The 16,358-nt window shown below is 41.8% G+C and overlaps 1 protein-coding gene across 2 annotated transcripts in view; it reads right to left on the bottom strand.

The window, feature by feature from the left end:
- The window catches only part of PPM1H (protein phosphatase, Mg2+/Mn2+ dependent 1H), a 310,397-nt gene extending 294,660 nt beyond the window's left edge, over window positions 1-15,737 (bottom strand). Inside the window, exon 1 of one of the 2 annotated variants that reach the window (XM_020990179.2) lies at window positions 14,687-15,737. In XM_020990179.2, the coding sequence (XP_020845838.1) occupies window positions 14,687-15,465 (779 nt within the window). In that variant the 5' untranslated portion in view covers window positions 15,466-15,737. The remainder of the gene's footprint in view (window positions 1-14,686) is intronic. The other variant, XM_020990180.2, reaches the window with a different exon arrangement.
- Between the last annotated feature and the right edge of the window lie 621 nt (window positions 15,738-16,358).

Below are 16,358 nucleotides of genomic sequence, written 5' to 3' on the forward strand. Positions count from 1 at the left end.
TTGAGGATCATTTAAATATAGTGGTGTGTTCCCATATATGTATGTGTACATAAGATATACACATACATATTATATATATATATATATACACACACACATATATACATACATACATACACACACACACATATACACACACACACACACACACACATATGACACATACACATATATAACAAAAATTAAAAGGGCCTAATTTATCTCCACCATCAATCTGGGGGTAATAGAATTCTAGGAAGAATGGATATGATTGGACAAAGTCTCTTACACAGCAACTCTGTGCCTAGTCAAAAGGGGCCACTTTTCTATACTTCTCCACATAAAACTGTATTAGATTATAAGCATTTTGAAGACAATAATAACAGCTCACAATTAAACGGTACTTCCAAGTACCTACATCGATTCAGGAAGTGAGGTCTGGTCATGCATTCCTTGAAGCAAGTAGTGGATATTCAGTTTCATACTGCAGTCTTCTTTGTTTTTTTTTTAAAAGGAAAAAGTTTCCTGTTGATACATGTCAAGTTCATAATAACAAAAAGGAAAATTTAAATAGTTTAAATAAAAAAAAAAAAGGAAAACTTACAGCTCCGAGGGTCAGAAGGGCCACTGAACCCAAACAAGGATTATTATAGGATTTAGAGTTAGAAACATCCCTCAGAGACCATCCAGCACAGTCATTTTACAGATGAGGGCACGAAGTAAGAGGGAGGTTAGGAGACTCACAAAATTAGTAACAGGTCTGGGATTTGAACCCAAAACAATGACTTCAGAATCAGGCTGTGAGTCCTTCGTATAAAATGTTCCCCAGTGCCTCCTCATACTTGGTTTTCAACCTCCTGGTACTAAAAACGTTTTGCCAAACAATTCAATAGCCTTTTAAGTCTCTAGTTAAAGTCTCATTAATTTATACTGCATCTTGCCTGCCTGCTTTCTTGCGTCCTCTTTTTTTTTTTTAATCAACTCAATTTCTGATCATATGGAGACAGAGGCTAGGCTGTTAATATTTGAAGAGAAAAAAAGAAATGTACTTGAGAACACTATTTTTAAGCCTTTTGTAAAGGAGACTCTTAACAGAAGTGATACGGATGCATAAAAGTGAACTGAGGGAAACCTGGGAAGGGTGTCTGAGTGTGAGGTAGGCAAGCAGCAATTCCATTGGCATTACCTCAAACATCAGAAGCAAAAGGCCCCTCAAATACTGAAAAGTCAGCAATGAAGAGAAGGGGAAAATTTCAAGAAGCAACCACAGGGTAAATCTTACAGAAAAGATAACTGAAAACTGAGTCACTAGTCTGAAGTCTAACCCTCTCTCTGCCCCCTCCACAAATTATATGCACATACATGCACACACACCCATGGGGAGAAGGGCAACCCTACAATTTTTAGGTAAGGAATTTTGGGGGAGTCCCTTGATGTTGTCCTGGGGGAATTCCCTCTCCCAAGAAGCCTGATGCCCCTGTACCAAACAGAAATCCCAGGCACAAGAGCAGGGAAAGATGTGGTTAAACAGGAGAGCCGAAGCATCATAAAGTATATGGAACGAGGGGCCCAGAGGAGCTGCTCGCTTAAACTCCAAGTCAACCTTGGGGCCAAAGGAAGAACCGAGAGTTAAGAAAAGAAACGTAAAGGTAAAGGCAAAAGAAAAGTGCCTTCAACGTTCTGGGGGAGCCTCAGAGAGGCCTTCAGGAGCACACCCTAGAGCCTGGGCTAGGAAGAAAAGTCAGTCTCACAAGCTAGGGAGAAAGTGAATTTCACAAGGGCATTCGCTTTTCATTCAAGAGAGGAGATCGAAGTCTTTCTTGCCCCTTGCAGCATTCTTGCAGCAGTGTCCCAAATGGTCACCCTCACATCTTGGAAACAAGAGACCTTATCCAGCCTTGGCAGTCTGAGAGAACAGATGGAAGGTGTAGGGAGAGGGGCTCAGTAGTGCAAAAAGATTAGCAGGATGAAGCAGGGATTTCCGTCAGAACATGACGCAAAAATAAATTAACCATGACTGATAAAGTGCGTAGGAGAAATGAATAAAAATTTGGGAAAAGAAAGGCATCTAAGCCAGAGGTTCTTAATCTAGGATCTATGAACTATTTTAAAAAATATTTTGAAAATTATATTTCAACATTATTGGTTTCCTCCATAATCCTATGTATACTAAGCATTTAAAAACATTCCAAAATATGTTTAGTATGATTGTGCATATATAGCCTATATCAGATTGCCTGCCATCTTGGGGAGGAGGGAGGGGAGAAAAAAAATTTGGAATTCAAAAAGTGAATTTTGAAAACTATCTTTACATGTAATTGGGGAAAAAAATAAAATACTATTAAGTGGGGGAGGGGGGGAATTGCCTACAAAAAACATTCCAAGCAGGGGTCTGATAGGTTTAATTGGGCCACTAAAGGGCTCCGTGACACATAAAGTTTAAAATCCCGGATTTAAATGTATCTTTTTGACAAAGGAAACAGTAAAAATCCTCTGGGGAAGACACAGTACAACAAATTCTGCAAGGTTTGCTGAAATGATAAAGTTAATTCCAAGAATCTCCAGGATAGTTAGAATGATCAATCAAAAGACTGGGTGAAATATTAGAGAAATGAAGGCAGAAGTTAGAAATCTTAAGGAATAAATCAGAAAATCTAGCTAGAGACCGCAAAATTTTGAACAAAATACAAAAATGTTCTCCATAACAGTAAATTCTCTGAAAAAGAGAACATCAGAATTGGAATGCCAAAATGGGGGGGGGGGGCAGAAGAAAAAACAATGTGACAAAACTTTTAAAAAGACTGGAAGAAGACCAATAGCTCTACAAAACAATGTTGAATTTGAAGACAGGATGTGAAAAGATAATCCAAGAGAGGTTTTCCAGAAAAACATCATGAAAATTGAATGCCATACTTCAATAATCCTACTGAAAATGTTGAAATATTACAAGCAGATTGGAAAGGGAAGTAGGCTTGATGTAGTACAAAAAGTGCTGGGTTTAGAGTCAATTATCCTGGTTTGAAACCTGTTAATGATAGGACTAACATCTACCAATGATGCTTTTCCCCACCAACACAGGGCAGATCCAGTTCCCTCCCCTCCTTCTGTCCTGGGAAAGGGATTAGCTTTCCTTCAAAGGACACACAGCTGTCCAAGAGTAGGCCTCCTTGGGTCTCAAGTCTTATAAAATAAGGAGGTAGGGCCTGATGAAATGTGAGTTCCCTTCCATCTCTAAAAATCTCTGATCCTATGGTAAGTAGAGATCACAAGAATCCACAGAACAGCAACAGAAAGAAACATGACATTTAACTCGCAAAGAAACACCTTAATCAAATTTCAGAACTAAAACAAAAAAAAACTTTGTAGTCAGCAAGGGCGAAAAAAAACAAACCTTCAAATTCCAAGGAGAATGAATTAGAACAGTGAAGGCTTTCTTCTTGTTTAGAAGCAACCAAAGGAAAAAATACAATGTTATATTCCCAAGAATAGCGGAGCTTGGTTGGCACCCCCAAATTATATATATATTATAAGAATTAACCTAAACATCAAAGATAACAATTCCACATGAGGCAACAAACATTTGTCAATGCTGGGAATCTGAATACAAGCAAAATGAAAGTTCCTGCCTTCTAAGGAGGGAAGATAACATAGAAAAGGAAGCTGAAAAGAGAGGGTTGGTAAGAAGAAGTTTACAACAGAGGAGTCTGGATCACAGATTGGTAAAAAATTAAGAGAAGGCTACCCTGGGGGCACCGAATTCTCCTTAAACAGAGGTTCTGGGAAGAGCCATTAGTGAGAAGGAGTAGAGGAAACAGCTGAGGGTCATTCTGAGATGTGAATTCCAGGACTGAAACTATCTTCCCAGGATAAGGTAGCATCTGGGACGTGGTGCAAGACTCCAGATTACAATCTGGTGAGAAATGAAGAAAGGGCTGACCTGGACACCCTCCTTAAAACAGACGTTCTGGGAAGAGTGCATTCATTAAAAGGAAGAATTTTAACCATTTTTTCGAAAGAACCTGGAGGTAAAACAGGGTATTGAACATGCAAACTGACCAAAGGAGCGAAAAGTTAAGAACTTCCAGGAAATAATTACAGCCCTTTCCCTGTTATTATTTGATACAGTTCTAAAAATGCTAGCAAAAGCTATGAGAATGTAAAGGCAAAAGTTAAGTAAAACCATCTTTATTTGCTGATAACATGATGTTTACTTACAAAATACTAGGGAATTCACAAAGAAATTAAGGCTATAGCTTCAGCAAAATCACAGGCTACAAAATAAACCCACAAAAATCAACAGGATTTTTATACAACAAAATCCAAGATATTAGAAGGGAAAACCTCATTCCAAACAACCACAAAATGCATAAACATATAGAAGTCAATCTAACAAAACATCTACTGAGAAAAATCACATGGTTTTGTATATTTTTATTTTTAATATGATTCCTTATGTGTTGATTGTTGAACTACTTTTTAATATGAATAATCAATTCCCTAAAGTGGTCCCATGTATTTGAATTTGCACTATTTGAAGTTACAATTATGTAAAATACAGTGATTGGTTCCAGTCCAATGGAAATATGCAGTATGAATTCAAATAATACAATCCCTTAAGAAGAATTCATTAATCCATTATTCACACAAACTGGGACCTAGCTGCATTCCTACTGAATTTCCTAAGTCTTGCCTATCATTCCAGATGACATACCTCCTTTTTTTTTTTCAGAGCCAGATGCATACAATATCATATGTTAATTCTTCTTTTTCCCCCAACTTCAGGTCTTCTGCAAATCTGTTAAGTATGCTGTCTAAGCTTTCATGAAAGACAATGATAAAAATCATAAGAGAAAAGAATCAAGTACACAAAAAGGGGCAAGCATCTTGAAATTCAAAATGAGAGGGATAGGGATGGCGACAGGATTGTGATTTCATGGGTAGTGGATACCCTCAGATGTGGAAACTCCTTACCCTCATAATCCTAGTGCCTTCCTATTTATCCTGTATACAGCTTATTTGTAAATAAATATTTACATGTTGTCTCCTTCATTAGACTGAAAGCTCCTTGAAACTAGGGACTGTTTTTTGCCTTTCTCTATGCCCCAACACTGAGCACAATGCCTGGTATATAGTAGGCACTTGATAAATGCTTACTGACTATTTGAATACCAATGAAGGGTCAGCCACCCTCCTTGTCACTCAAGAGTCTTAGAGAGTTGCCTTAGAGCACAGAGAGATCAAATGATTTGCCCAGGGAGGCTCTTTACCTGCTATGCCATGTTATTATTGTTCAATCATTTCAGTCAGATCCGACAGAGACCCCATTTGGGGTCTTGCTGGCAAAGATACTGGAGCAATTGGCCATTTCCTTCTACAGCTCATTTTACAGATGAGGAAACCGAGGCAAACAGAGTTAAGTGACTTAAGTCACACAACTAGTTAGCATCTGAGGTGAGATTTGAACTCAGGAAAATGAGTCTTCTTGACTCCAGGCCTGGCACTCTATCCACTGCCCCTCTATAATACTGTACTTTCTCTTATATCTAGTAAATATCTGTCCTTCTTTTACTCAAAACTCAGCCAGAACAGCCTTAACAAAGAAAGCTAATGAACATAAATTATACAAGGACAGAATTAGCTAAAGCAGAAAGTCAAAAATAGCAACCACAATTCATATTACTGAGTGTTCACTTCATAATAACCTCATGACATATGAGAATGCAAGGACAAAAGCAATCAACTTTTCTCTCCTAGGGTCACACAACTTTAAGGGCTGGAAGTAGCCTTATAGGGCAATTAGTTCAACCCAATACATTATAGACTAGGAAACTGGGAATCCAAGACGTTGATATGCCCAAGGTTACAAAGATAATAAACTGGAGAGTCGAGATTTGAACTCAGGCTAACACCAAATCCAGTCATTTTTTTCCCCACTGTACCATGCGTGCCAAGCCTTCTCCAAGTAGCCAATAGCTGCACCTTCTGTCAGTCATTCCATCAATATGTATTTATTAAACACATCAAAGAGAAATGTCCTACAATGTTTTTTTGTAAACTGTTGAATCCAGCCAAAAAAAGGTTGTTTTGGTTCTTTTTTTTTTTAGTTTTTAGTTTACCCTTTAACCAGAATTCACATCACATTATACCATCGTGTCAAATGTAATTATACAGTTATTTCAATTCTACCTTTAGTTTTAAATTCATTCTAGGGAATGAATTCACCTGACTCACCACATGTTAAGCAGCAAGTGAGTTTTAAATTCTTGTTGATATAAATAACTCCCTCCCACTTACTATGAAGAATTATAAAAAAAAAAAGTAGCATCTATTATTTCGACTGACTTTAATTGGGGCTTATGGGAAACTTAGTTATGTGAAAGCTGAGTTCGGCAAATTCTATCATCTGAGTTGGCCTTTTCAGACTCCAGTATACTATGAATGGGATTCCACAAAGAAACCTTGGATGGCCACTCACAGTACAAACTTGGGCTTCTCACAGAAGTACTTCACTTCCAAATATGAAGTTAACATGAAAAAACTGTGCCTCCTCTGTCAATTATTTCCTATTTACACTGTGCCTAGCTTCCTTTGTATTATTTGTTTGAATGTTGGCTCCCGTAACGCTCCTTGAGGGCAGGGACTGTGTTTTGCCTTTTTGTATCCTTACTGCTTAGCACAGAGCCTGATCCATAGCAGGTACTTAATAAACGTTTACTGACAAAAAAAAAATAATGATGGTATCTATGTATACGGAAACATGTAACTGTGTGGTGAACCAAACTAAATTGGATTAGGCCTTCCCACTGGCAACTAACTCCTCTATATACTTTAGCCAACAGTCTTTGCGCTTGATGGTCCAACAGCCAATTTCATGGTGATGAACCTCTCTGAACTTGGCACGCCTGATTCTTGAATAGAGGTGACCAGTCACTGGGACCATACATGAAACCTTCGTAGACTGGTAGACCCTATCAGAACTTAACTCTCCAGAACCTAGGGTCAATCTTAACACCATGATGAATGATATCAAAACAACGGAAGCTCCCAAGTCAAAAAAGAGTTGGGAAGACTCCTTCCCCGAGAGATGAGGTGTTCATTCTAGTCGAAGGGGCCTAATGTCAGGGTTTTGTAAATTCAGCTCTCTCAGTGGGGGCCAGAGCAGTCCCCTACTTATTGGTACTACAAGTTCAATGCTGCCCTTTGCAGTGTTAGCAGCCTCATGAGGGGTCATGAGTTTCTTGTCACTTGAAATTTTCAAACAAAGGCTGGATGACCATCAGGGACATCCTAAACGACAGTCATGAGTATGGAGTATGAGCCTGAATCAGGCCAAGGATTCTCAAACTTTTTTCATCGTGGTTAGCACAAAACCGTGTTCCTTGCCATGAGGAACTGTGATACATTGAACATTTAAGCTGGTACTACTATGAGAGACTCAAAGCACAGTTTCCCTTCAATCAAAGCAGCTAATTTGTGGAATATTGTGAGTTTAGGATGGGTGCAGGGTGGACTGAGGTTTAGTGTGTAACGGGCAAGTTTAGTTTATTATATGGATATCATACTAATGATACAAAATATTATGGCTAAGTAAAATGTACATTAAATAAAATTAAATGTAATTTTTATCTACAATACCATTACATCTACCATAACTCACACGGAGAAACACTTCTTAAAACCACTAGACTACACCATGACCTATAAAAGGTCTCTTCCATATCTGAAGTCATATGATACAAGTCTGGATCCACTAATTATTATTTTAACACTGAAAATCTCAGCAATGGCTGGATACAAAGAAAAAAAGATAAAAATACATGAACTTTCAGAAAGACCTTTTAGGTTTGGAGGAAGGACATAGCAAGCAGCTAATTAAATACAGAAGTTTAGACTTCCTTTATAATTCTCTAAGCAAAAATGATTCACGTCTTACATGATCTCCTTTGCTTACATTCATGAAGGCTTCTGCAAAGCTCAGTTGTGTATGTTAAAAACATGTAAATGATCTTCGTGTAACAATGGGATTGTTAATACAAATTAAAATAAGGCATACATTAAATAACATTTAACCTCATGGTGCTATGAAAACATCCCCGGGGAAGGTCTCATTGAGACTTAGAAGGCCTCAGCCTCTGAAAATTACTCAAATTGGAGGATGAATACTAAGTGTTACAAGAGTTAAAATGGTTCTCCCCATCAATTCTTAGTTTATTTATTGCTGATATCCTTGTCCCAATGCAATTTGAAGAAAAATAATTTTAGCAAATAAAAAGACTCAGCAGGTCACAAAGAGATAATTCATTGACAGCCCAAGAAAAAGTCAGTTTGGCTTTGGAGTCAATAGGACCTAAGTTCAAATTCTGATTCTGCCATTACTACTTACAATCCTTGGTGAATCGACTGACTTCTCTCATTTATAAAATGAGAAAATTATACTCTATGGCCTTTGAGAGACTTTCCATCCCTCTATGATCCTTTGAGCTCTAAATCTGTAATACAATGATCAAATGATAAAATAAAGAGGACGGAATAATGAAACCCAAGGTGCAAAGTCTAGAGAGTCTACCTTAACTCTACAGGGTGCCCTCTCAGGTGAATATCTGATTGAGGCAGGTAGTTGTTTACACAGGACTTTCTGGCAGATAGAAGGTCTTGCCTTTTGTACATCCACAAAATCAAATGTAGTTTAATACGCAAGCCAAAAGACGGTATCCAGTGAAGACCTCTTAACATATTGACCTAAAATCCTATATCTGGTCAAATATTTCTTTAACTTAGAAATTCTGATCAATGCAATGTCCAACTATAATTCTGGAAACCACTGATGAAAGCATGATACCCTCTCCTGACATCAAGGTGACAGACCCAAAATACGGAATAAGATATGTATATATTTTTGGATATGACCAATGCAGGAAGGTTTTGCCTCACTGCATATTTGTTGCAAAGAGTTTTGTTTTTCTCTCCTTTCCCCCTCCCCATGGGGGATAGGTGGGAGAGAAAAATTTTTTTTGGTTAATTGAAAACAATAGAATTTTTAAAAATCAATACAAAAAATGCAAAACAAGTATTTTTAAATACCTACTATGTGCCAGGCACTGATAGATGATACAGATTCAAAGATAGTCCCTTCCCTCTGGGAGTTTATGTTTTCTGAAGGAAAAAAATTATGCACATAAATAAAGACAACTGGGGTTTCTAGTGTCTGTCTGAATGCAGCGTCTGATTTGTGATCCTCAGTCCTGCTTAATGCACGCATCTGAGTAAGCAGCAGTGACTAAGAGGCCATCTGATGCAATGTCACCACTTTAAAGAATAAACCTATCATCTGATGCTTCTATTTTCACCAAGTGATTCTTCCAGCCAAGTGGCAAGCACAGAACTTTAAGCAGGATAAGCTGTGGACCCTATGCATGCAGCTGATAAAAGGGGGAAAAAAATAACTTTAAAGGCAGGCTTCCAGTACAGATCTGGTTTCAGAAAGTCAAAATTATAAGGAAGGTAGGACATGTTCATTTCTTTTGAGTTAAGAAATATAATTTACATCTTTGTATTTATGTTGTTACAATTATAGATTTCTTTAAAAAAAAAAAAACAACCCAGATCCGGCCTTATGTGTACTAGGAAATAGCAAATGGATTTGAGTAATCAAAAAGATGAGAAAAAAAAACTGAAGGATCAATTGTTCTGCTGATGCATACAGCTGCAGGATAAACATCTATCACTGATGCTTGTTACTTAGCTGTATCATGCCCTTCATCCCAGTGGAGGAAAGACAAGGGTGCAAAAAAAGAGGGGTTAAAGAAGATAGGAAGGATGGCTAGAGGTATGAAGCATCAATAACTCAACACACACCAGATCAATGGGACAGGTAGCCATTTCCTGCACTGTTAATTTCTGAGGTTAGTTTAGTTCCAAGGCTATCCTGGCACAGTATACTTAATTCTAGAGTGTATCTGGAAAGAAAGGGAGGAGAAAGAAGCTTCCACTAAATAATAAAAATAACAGCTAGCATTTTTAGAGCGCTTTACAGTTTGCTAAGCACTTTACAAAACATTAACTCATTTTACCCTCACAACAACACTGGGAGGTAGGTGTTAGTATCACACTTATTTTATAGATGAGGAATCTGAGAGAAGACATGGGATATGTGACCTGCCCAGGGTCACACACCTTTGTGGCCAAAGGTGAAGTTGGGTCTTCCTGACTCTGGGCCCAGCTCTCGATCTACTGTGGCACCTGGGTGCCTCTACAATTAAGGAAGGTATTATCTAGGAAGACAGACAACCTAGAGGGACAGGCAGCTCTGTCCAACCAGACTTTAGTTTTGCATCTGTCCATCAGTCTGAAGAGAAACGCTGGCCATTTCCATAATGGACTTTGATGCAATGAAAATTAGGGCAGAAATTCCCAAGTTGAGTCTTCAAAAAGTGGTTTATTAGTTTGAAGAGCTATTAATTCTTCACATTAGAATACCTAAGCACTTATATAGTGGCTTTTAGCTTTTTTATTATGCTCCCTCATAGTAAGGTTTAAAAAATTGCTAAACCTACATGTGACATTCCTATAGGGTATGGGAGTAGGATGCTTTACGGTTTGCAAACAGCTTTTACAGATATTATGATCTTATTTGATTCTCACAACAACCCTGAGAAATGGGGGCTTTATTATCTTAATTTTTTATGAGTGAGGAAACTGAGGCCAACAGAGGTTATAAGTGATTTGCCCAGGGTCACACAGCTAGTAAGTGCCTGAGGCTGCAGTTGAGTGGATAAAGTGCTAGGTCTGGAGTCTGACTTTAGTTCAAATCTGGCCTCAGGCATTTACTAGCTGTGTGACCCTGGATATGTCACTTAACCTGGTTTTGACTCAGTTTCCTCATTTGTAAAATGAGTTGGAGAAGAAAATGGTAAACCATTCCAGGATCTCTGCCAAGAAAACCACAAAAGAGGTCACAAATGAATTGGACACGGCTGAAACAAATGAACGACAGCTTCCTGTCTCCAGGTCTAGCTCTCTATCCACAGCACCACTTCCACCTAACTGCCTCTAAATGAAATTTTAATGCCTGCAGTAATCTGAAAGATCATCAAGAATATCATGATTTTCTGCTGAGAGCAAGAGAAGAAAATGCGAAGTCTGGGGAAAAAAGCAAAGGTTTGAAATGGTAGATATGAAGAATGCAACAGAGTCAATTTGGGAAGGCTAAAAGCACTGCCTTGTGTGGGGTAAGGCCCAGCTGACGTTAAAGAAAATAAATGTGAAGGAGACTCACAATCATAGTTCTGTGACTTTCTCCAGCACAGATGGCGAGTGTGATTCAGGATTAGGGTTTGGCAAAGCATGAGAAGTGATCGATCTAGCAGCCAATCAACAAACATTTATTACATGCCTCCTACGTGCCAAGTGCTGTGCTAGATTCCAAGCATACAAGCAGAGGAGAGCCCAGAGTTAGTGAGAGACTGAAGGCCATAGTGAGGATGAAAAAACTTAGTTTAGGAAGGAGAAGGTACAGAGAGAAATAGAAGGATAGGAGATTACAGTTAAATAAAGGAATTTCAGAGTTATTGATCATGAAAGCAGCACACTTGTGGGCAATGGAGAGATGGAACACAATGATGAAAGATAAGGAAGCAGGAGTTAAGGAAACTGATGATCTGGGAAATCTGAGAGTCTGAGGGGACATTATCATGTATACTGAAGTCCCCTCCTACAGGGCAGGGATTGGGTAAAGAGGAAGACTGTGACCAAGAGACTGAACTCCTTGAGAAAGGAGGGAGAATGACCTAGGGATAAGCCCATGACAGTAACAGAGGGCACCCCTACATTCCAAAGACTAGAGGGTTTGGGGCAGAGACAAGTTCTGTTGTGGATATGTTGATTTTGACATGCCTAGGGGCATTAGAGGTCTAAGAAGCAGGTGGTGATTTAGAGCCGTGATAATGAAAGAACTCTAGAGGTTGGATAGATAGATGGATGAATAACTAGAGACAGACATACACAGATGAATAGACAGACAGATGGATAGATAGATAGATGATAGATTGCTAGATAGACAGATGAATAGAAGGATAGACAGATGGACAGATAGTTGGACAGATAAGACAGATGACAGTCGATGGCTAGACAGACAGATGGAAAAATAGATAGATGGATAAATGGATAAAGACAGATCGACAGACACCTTTGAAAGATCTGCATAAAAAGACAATCAAACCCATGGGAACTGATGAGATCATACAGAGGGAGGGCATATAGATAGAAAAATACATATATATATATCCCTAGCTAGAGAATGCGACATGAATGAGGAGAACCCAAGATATCTGTGTCATGAAAACCCAGAGAAGAAACGTATCCCAGAGGAAAGGGTGATCAACAACTGTCAAATGTTCTTAAGAAGTCAAGAAGGATGAAGGCTGAGAAAAAGTTATTGGATTTGTCCATTAAGTGACCACTATTAACCTTGAAGAGAACAGTTTCAATTGAATTATGAGGGTCAGATTGCTAAAGGCTAAAAATCGAGAGAAAGATAAATAGAAGCAATAAATACAGACTTTTTCCAAAGGAATCTGGCTATAAAAGAAAGAAGAGTCTATTTGGCTGTTTGCTTTAGGAGGACCCCTCACAGAGATGAAGTACAGGTTTCCTTCACCTCTCAAAACCCCAAACCCTGGGGTGTCTAAAAGAGAAATAATAGTAGTAACTGGCATTTATATGGTCATTATTGCATCCCAGTCACATAACAACCTGTAGGTAATTATTTCCATTTTAGAGATGAACAAATTAAGGCTCAAAGAGACTATATGACTTATCACACAGCTAATGAGTGTCAGAGTTGGGATTCAAATGAAGGTCTTCCTGACTGCAAGCCTAGCAGTCTAGCTAGGTTATACATTCAGGTTTTTTGATTGCTCTGAAATAAAATAATTCAAGTAACATTTTTTTCATCTTATTCTCTCATTACCTGCTTTTTAAATGCTTTTCTCCACCTCACAACTAGCTTTTGCTTCTTTTTATTACTAGCAATAATCCAAACTAATAATATTGACATTTTAAGGCTTTCAAAACAATTTCCTTAACATAGTCCTGTGGAGTAAGTTTCTCATTTTACAGATAAGCAAAATGAAGAGACGTATGTCCAAGGTAACACAGATCCTAGAGCATTAGAATAGAGACTGTTTAAGGCCACAGTCCTTTCTAATTCTATGCTATTTCCAAACCTTCCCACTTTAAAACCATTACCCGCGCCCACACACACCCCACCATTTTCTACCTTGATTTTTCTCTTTCAAAAATCTAAGAAATTAAGTCTGTCTTTGGTGGCAGGGAACCCTTTACTAACTGAACATGTTAAAGACGATTTATTATCAGGGTGGGTGAAGAACTGTATAATGTTAGTTAAAGGTAAAGATACAGTACTGATCTGTCTCTGTGGTTGGCCTTGATGAAGGATGACAGGGTTGGAGATTAAAGGAGGGGAAGGCTGATATGGTCATCACTTAGCTTAAGAGGGCACAACATCCCCCACCACTCCAGCTCCATTCATCCTTGCTAATGGGAAGGGGGCGGGGGGGGGGGGTTCAAGGCAGCCTCCAGAAAAGTCACCTGGCACAGGCATCCCAAGAGCTGATTGGTTCTTCCAAGACCCAATCAGAGTATGTGCCCAGCTGAGCATCGGTGTCACAGGGATATGGGTTAAGGGTTAGAGGGGGCCAGGGGGTAGCTGGTGCGGGTAGCCTGCTAAGGCAGGAGGCCCAGGAGCCAGTTAAGTCCCACGGGCAGTACAAGTTCTAATGCCACCCTTCGGCACCCGCACTTGGCGTTATCGACCCCTGAACTCCAGTCTCCTTCATTCCACCTTCCAAATCTCCCAGCTCCAGAGTGCAGAGGACCAGGTGAACAAAACAAGAACGCAGCGCCGGCATTCATAGAGTCAAAAAGGGCTCGTTAATAAAGTCAATGGGAGACCACCAGTGGGGGCAAAAAGTGAAAACATTATCTACCTCCATGGCTAGCTCTTCCCCCCCCCTTAATTCTCCTCGGGAACCACAAACCCCACCACTTATTTCTAAGATAGCAATTACCCCTCACCCCCAGCTTTCAACGGCTTGGCAATAAAGATGAAATTGCCAAGATGCTGGGATTATCTACTTAAAATTAACTTCTCCCTCTCCCCAGGCTGCAACAGGAAAGTGGTCCTGACATCTGCCAACCGCTACAGGGGGAAAGTACAGCAACTCTCCCAGTTCGAAGGTCCGAGATCCTCCTCCGTCACATACACCCCGACCGACACCCGCAGGCCCCCACCTCCAAGACGAGGATACCCGCAGCAGCCCACGGCGGAGGCAAGGAACTGGAGGAGCGCATAATCCACAGCCTACCCCCTTCCCCCATTGCTAACTTCAACAGCCGCGCTTCCCACTTGGGGTCCAAAAGGCCACTACCCCCATCCCACACCCCTCAATGCCCTTCCAGTCCCGATCCTTCCTCCTGGTCCAGCTGTTGCCTCCCACCCCATCTCCAGGGACGGAGACGCAGCGTCCTTGGAGAGAAGGGACGAGGGGACGGGGGAGGGGAAGGGAGAAATGCCCAGCTTGAGCCGGGAAACCCAGGGGACTGATGGCAGCCCCGCGGCCAGTACGATAGGCAGGGAAGGAAGGGGTACGTGGGGGGATGCCCCTCCCCGGGCGGCGGCTGCACTCACTCTGCGTAGCCCGTGGTCCAGGGCAGTCGCTTGGTCTCCTTGAGGATGAGGATGGGGCGGGCGATGTGGTCGGCGCTGCACTCGACCTCGTCCTGAGACAGCCCCAGGAACTCTGGCCGCCCGTAGGGGAAGCGCAAGGGCAGGTCGGAGCCGGCCCCGCCGCCGCCGCCGGCGCAGCCTCCGCCGTGCTCCAAGCCCGAGCCACCAGCCATGATGCCGCCCATGAAATTGGCCACCGCAGATTTCACGCGAGTGAGCATGTTACTGCTCCCGCGGCCGGCTGCGGGGAGAGCAGCAGCAGCAGGAGGAGGAGGAGCGGGAGGAGGAGGCGGGGGAAGGGGGGGGCCAGGAGCATGCAGCCTGGGGACGGCGGCGACGACTGCGCCGAGGAAGGAGGAGGAGGAGGAGAATGAGGGAGGGAAGCCGGGGAGCCGCCGAGCTGGGGACTGCAAGCACGGGCTCGCGGCTATTTGTTGCTCTGGAAGCAAGGAGGGGGGAACGGGCCGGGCCCCAGCCTCGGGCTCCTGGGGCCAGCGCAGCCGCCACCGCCACTGCCGCCGCCGCCACCTCCTGGTCCACTTCCGCAATGGAGCTACATGGAGCGAGGCTGGGAACCGGCTGGAGCGGGGGGAGGGGGGCCGGAGCGGTGGCGGCAGGTTCTCTCTCCCCCCGCCCCCTTCTCTCCCTTCCTCCGGGCGCGGAACTAAAGCCACAGGCTGAGCTGAAGGAGCTCCCGCCGCTCGGGCTTCGGCTCCGGCTCCCACCGCCTTCCGAGTCATGTGATGATCAGGCTGGAAGGGCTCGGGCAGCGGCCGGGGTGCTTGCACAAGCCCTTTCCCCAGCGAGGAGAGACTGAGGTCGAGACCCAGGTGGATGCCTCCTTCCCCTCCCCCTCCTCGTGCAAACCACAGGTGTGGGAAACAGAACGCCCACCGGCCAGCCGCAGGTGCATGAGCCCACCGGAGCCACGGGGGAAAAGGGAGAGAACTTCAGGTGTACTGGGGGGAAGAAAGCACAGGTGGGAATGCAGTTCCCCAGCGCCGGCCAAAGTGAGCGGTGGAATGCGTGGAGGAGGGGCTTTGCAATGAGGAAATGCCTAGGGAATTCTCAGAAGCTTTAAAAAAAAAAACTAGCCCTAACTAGTTATCTAAGAACCACTGAAAATTTCCTCCCAGGCCACCCTAGAATTAGAATGCCCTTCTCCATTCCCAGCCACATTCATCAGATCTGTGTCCCCAAAGGAAAACCATGTTTAAAAACTCAGCCAGCTCTGACCAGGAAGAGAAAAAGAAATACGGACATTTTAAGAAACAATGCAATTGCTTCACGTGATCCTTAGTTTCTTTTTTTAATTGAGTAATGCTGCACTTTTCTTCTAAAACCTCAAATCTACCTACAAAACGCTTTTAAATTGTGGATGTGTTTAATACTGGAATATTCCATGGTGTCTCTGTCTCGATTGCACTCATAAAAGCAAAAGACAATCCACGCACAAAAGTTGACAGATTTACATAGGGTATGCTCATATCAATAACATTCTCCAGTAAAATGATGGAATGCCTGTATACTTTCCCCTGCAATTTAATAAGCATTTAAGTGTGTGCAATTTCAGATATTGCCCATACAAACCCCTAACCAAAACAACCTTCCTTCAAGCAACTTCTTTCCCTTT

The sequence above is a fragment of the Phascolarctos cinereus genome, unplaced genomic scaffold (genome assembly GCF_003287225.1).
Source record: "Phascolarctos cinereus isolate Bilbo 61053 unplaced genomic scaffold, phaCin_HiC Scaffold_1;HRSCAF=81, whole genome shotgun sequence".
In the NCBI taxonomy this organism is placed as follows: domain Eukaryota; kingdom Metazoa; phylum Chordata; class Mammalia; order Diprotodontia; family Phascolarctidae; genus Phascolarctos; species Phascolarctos cinereus.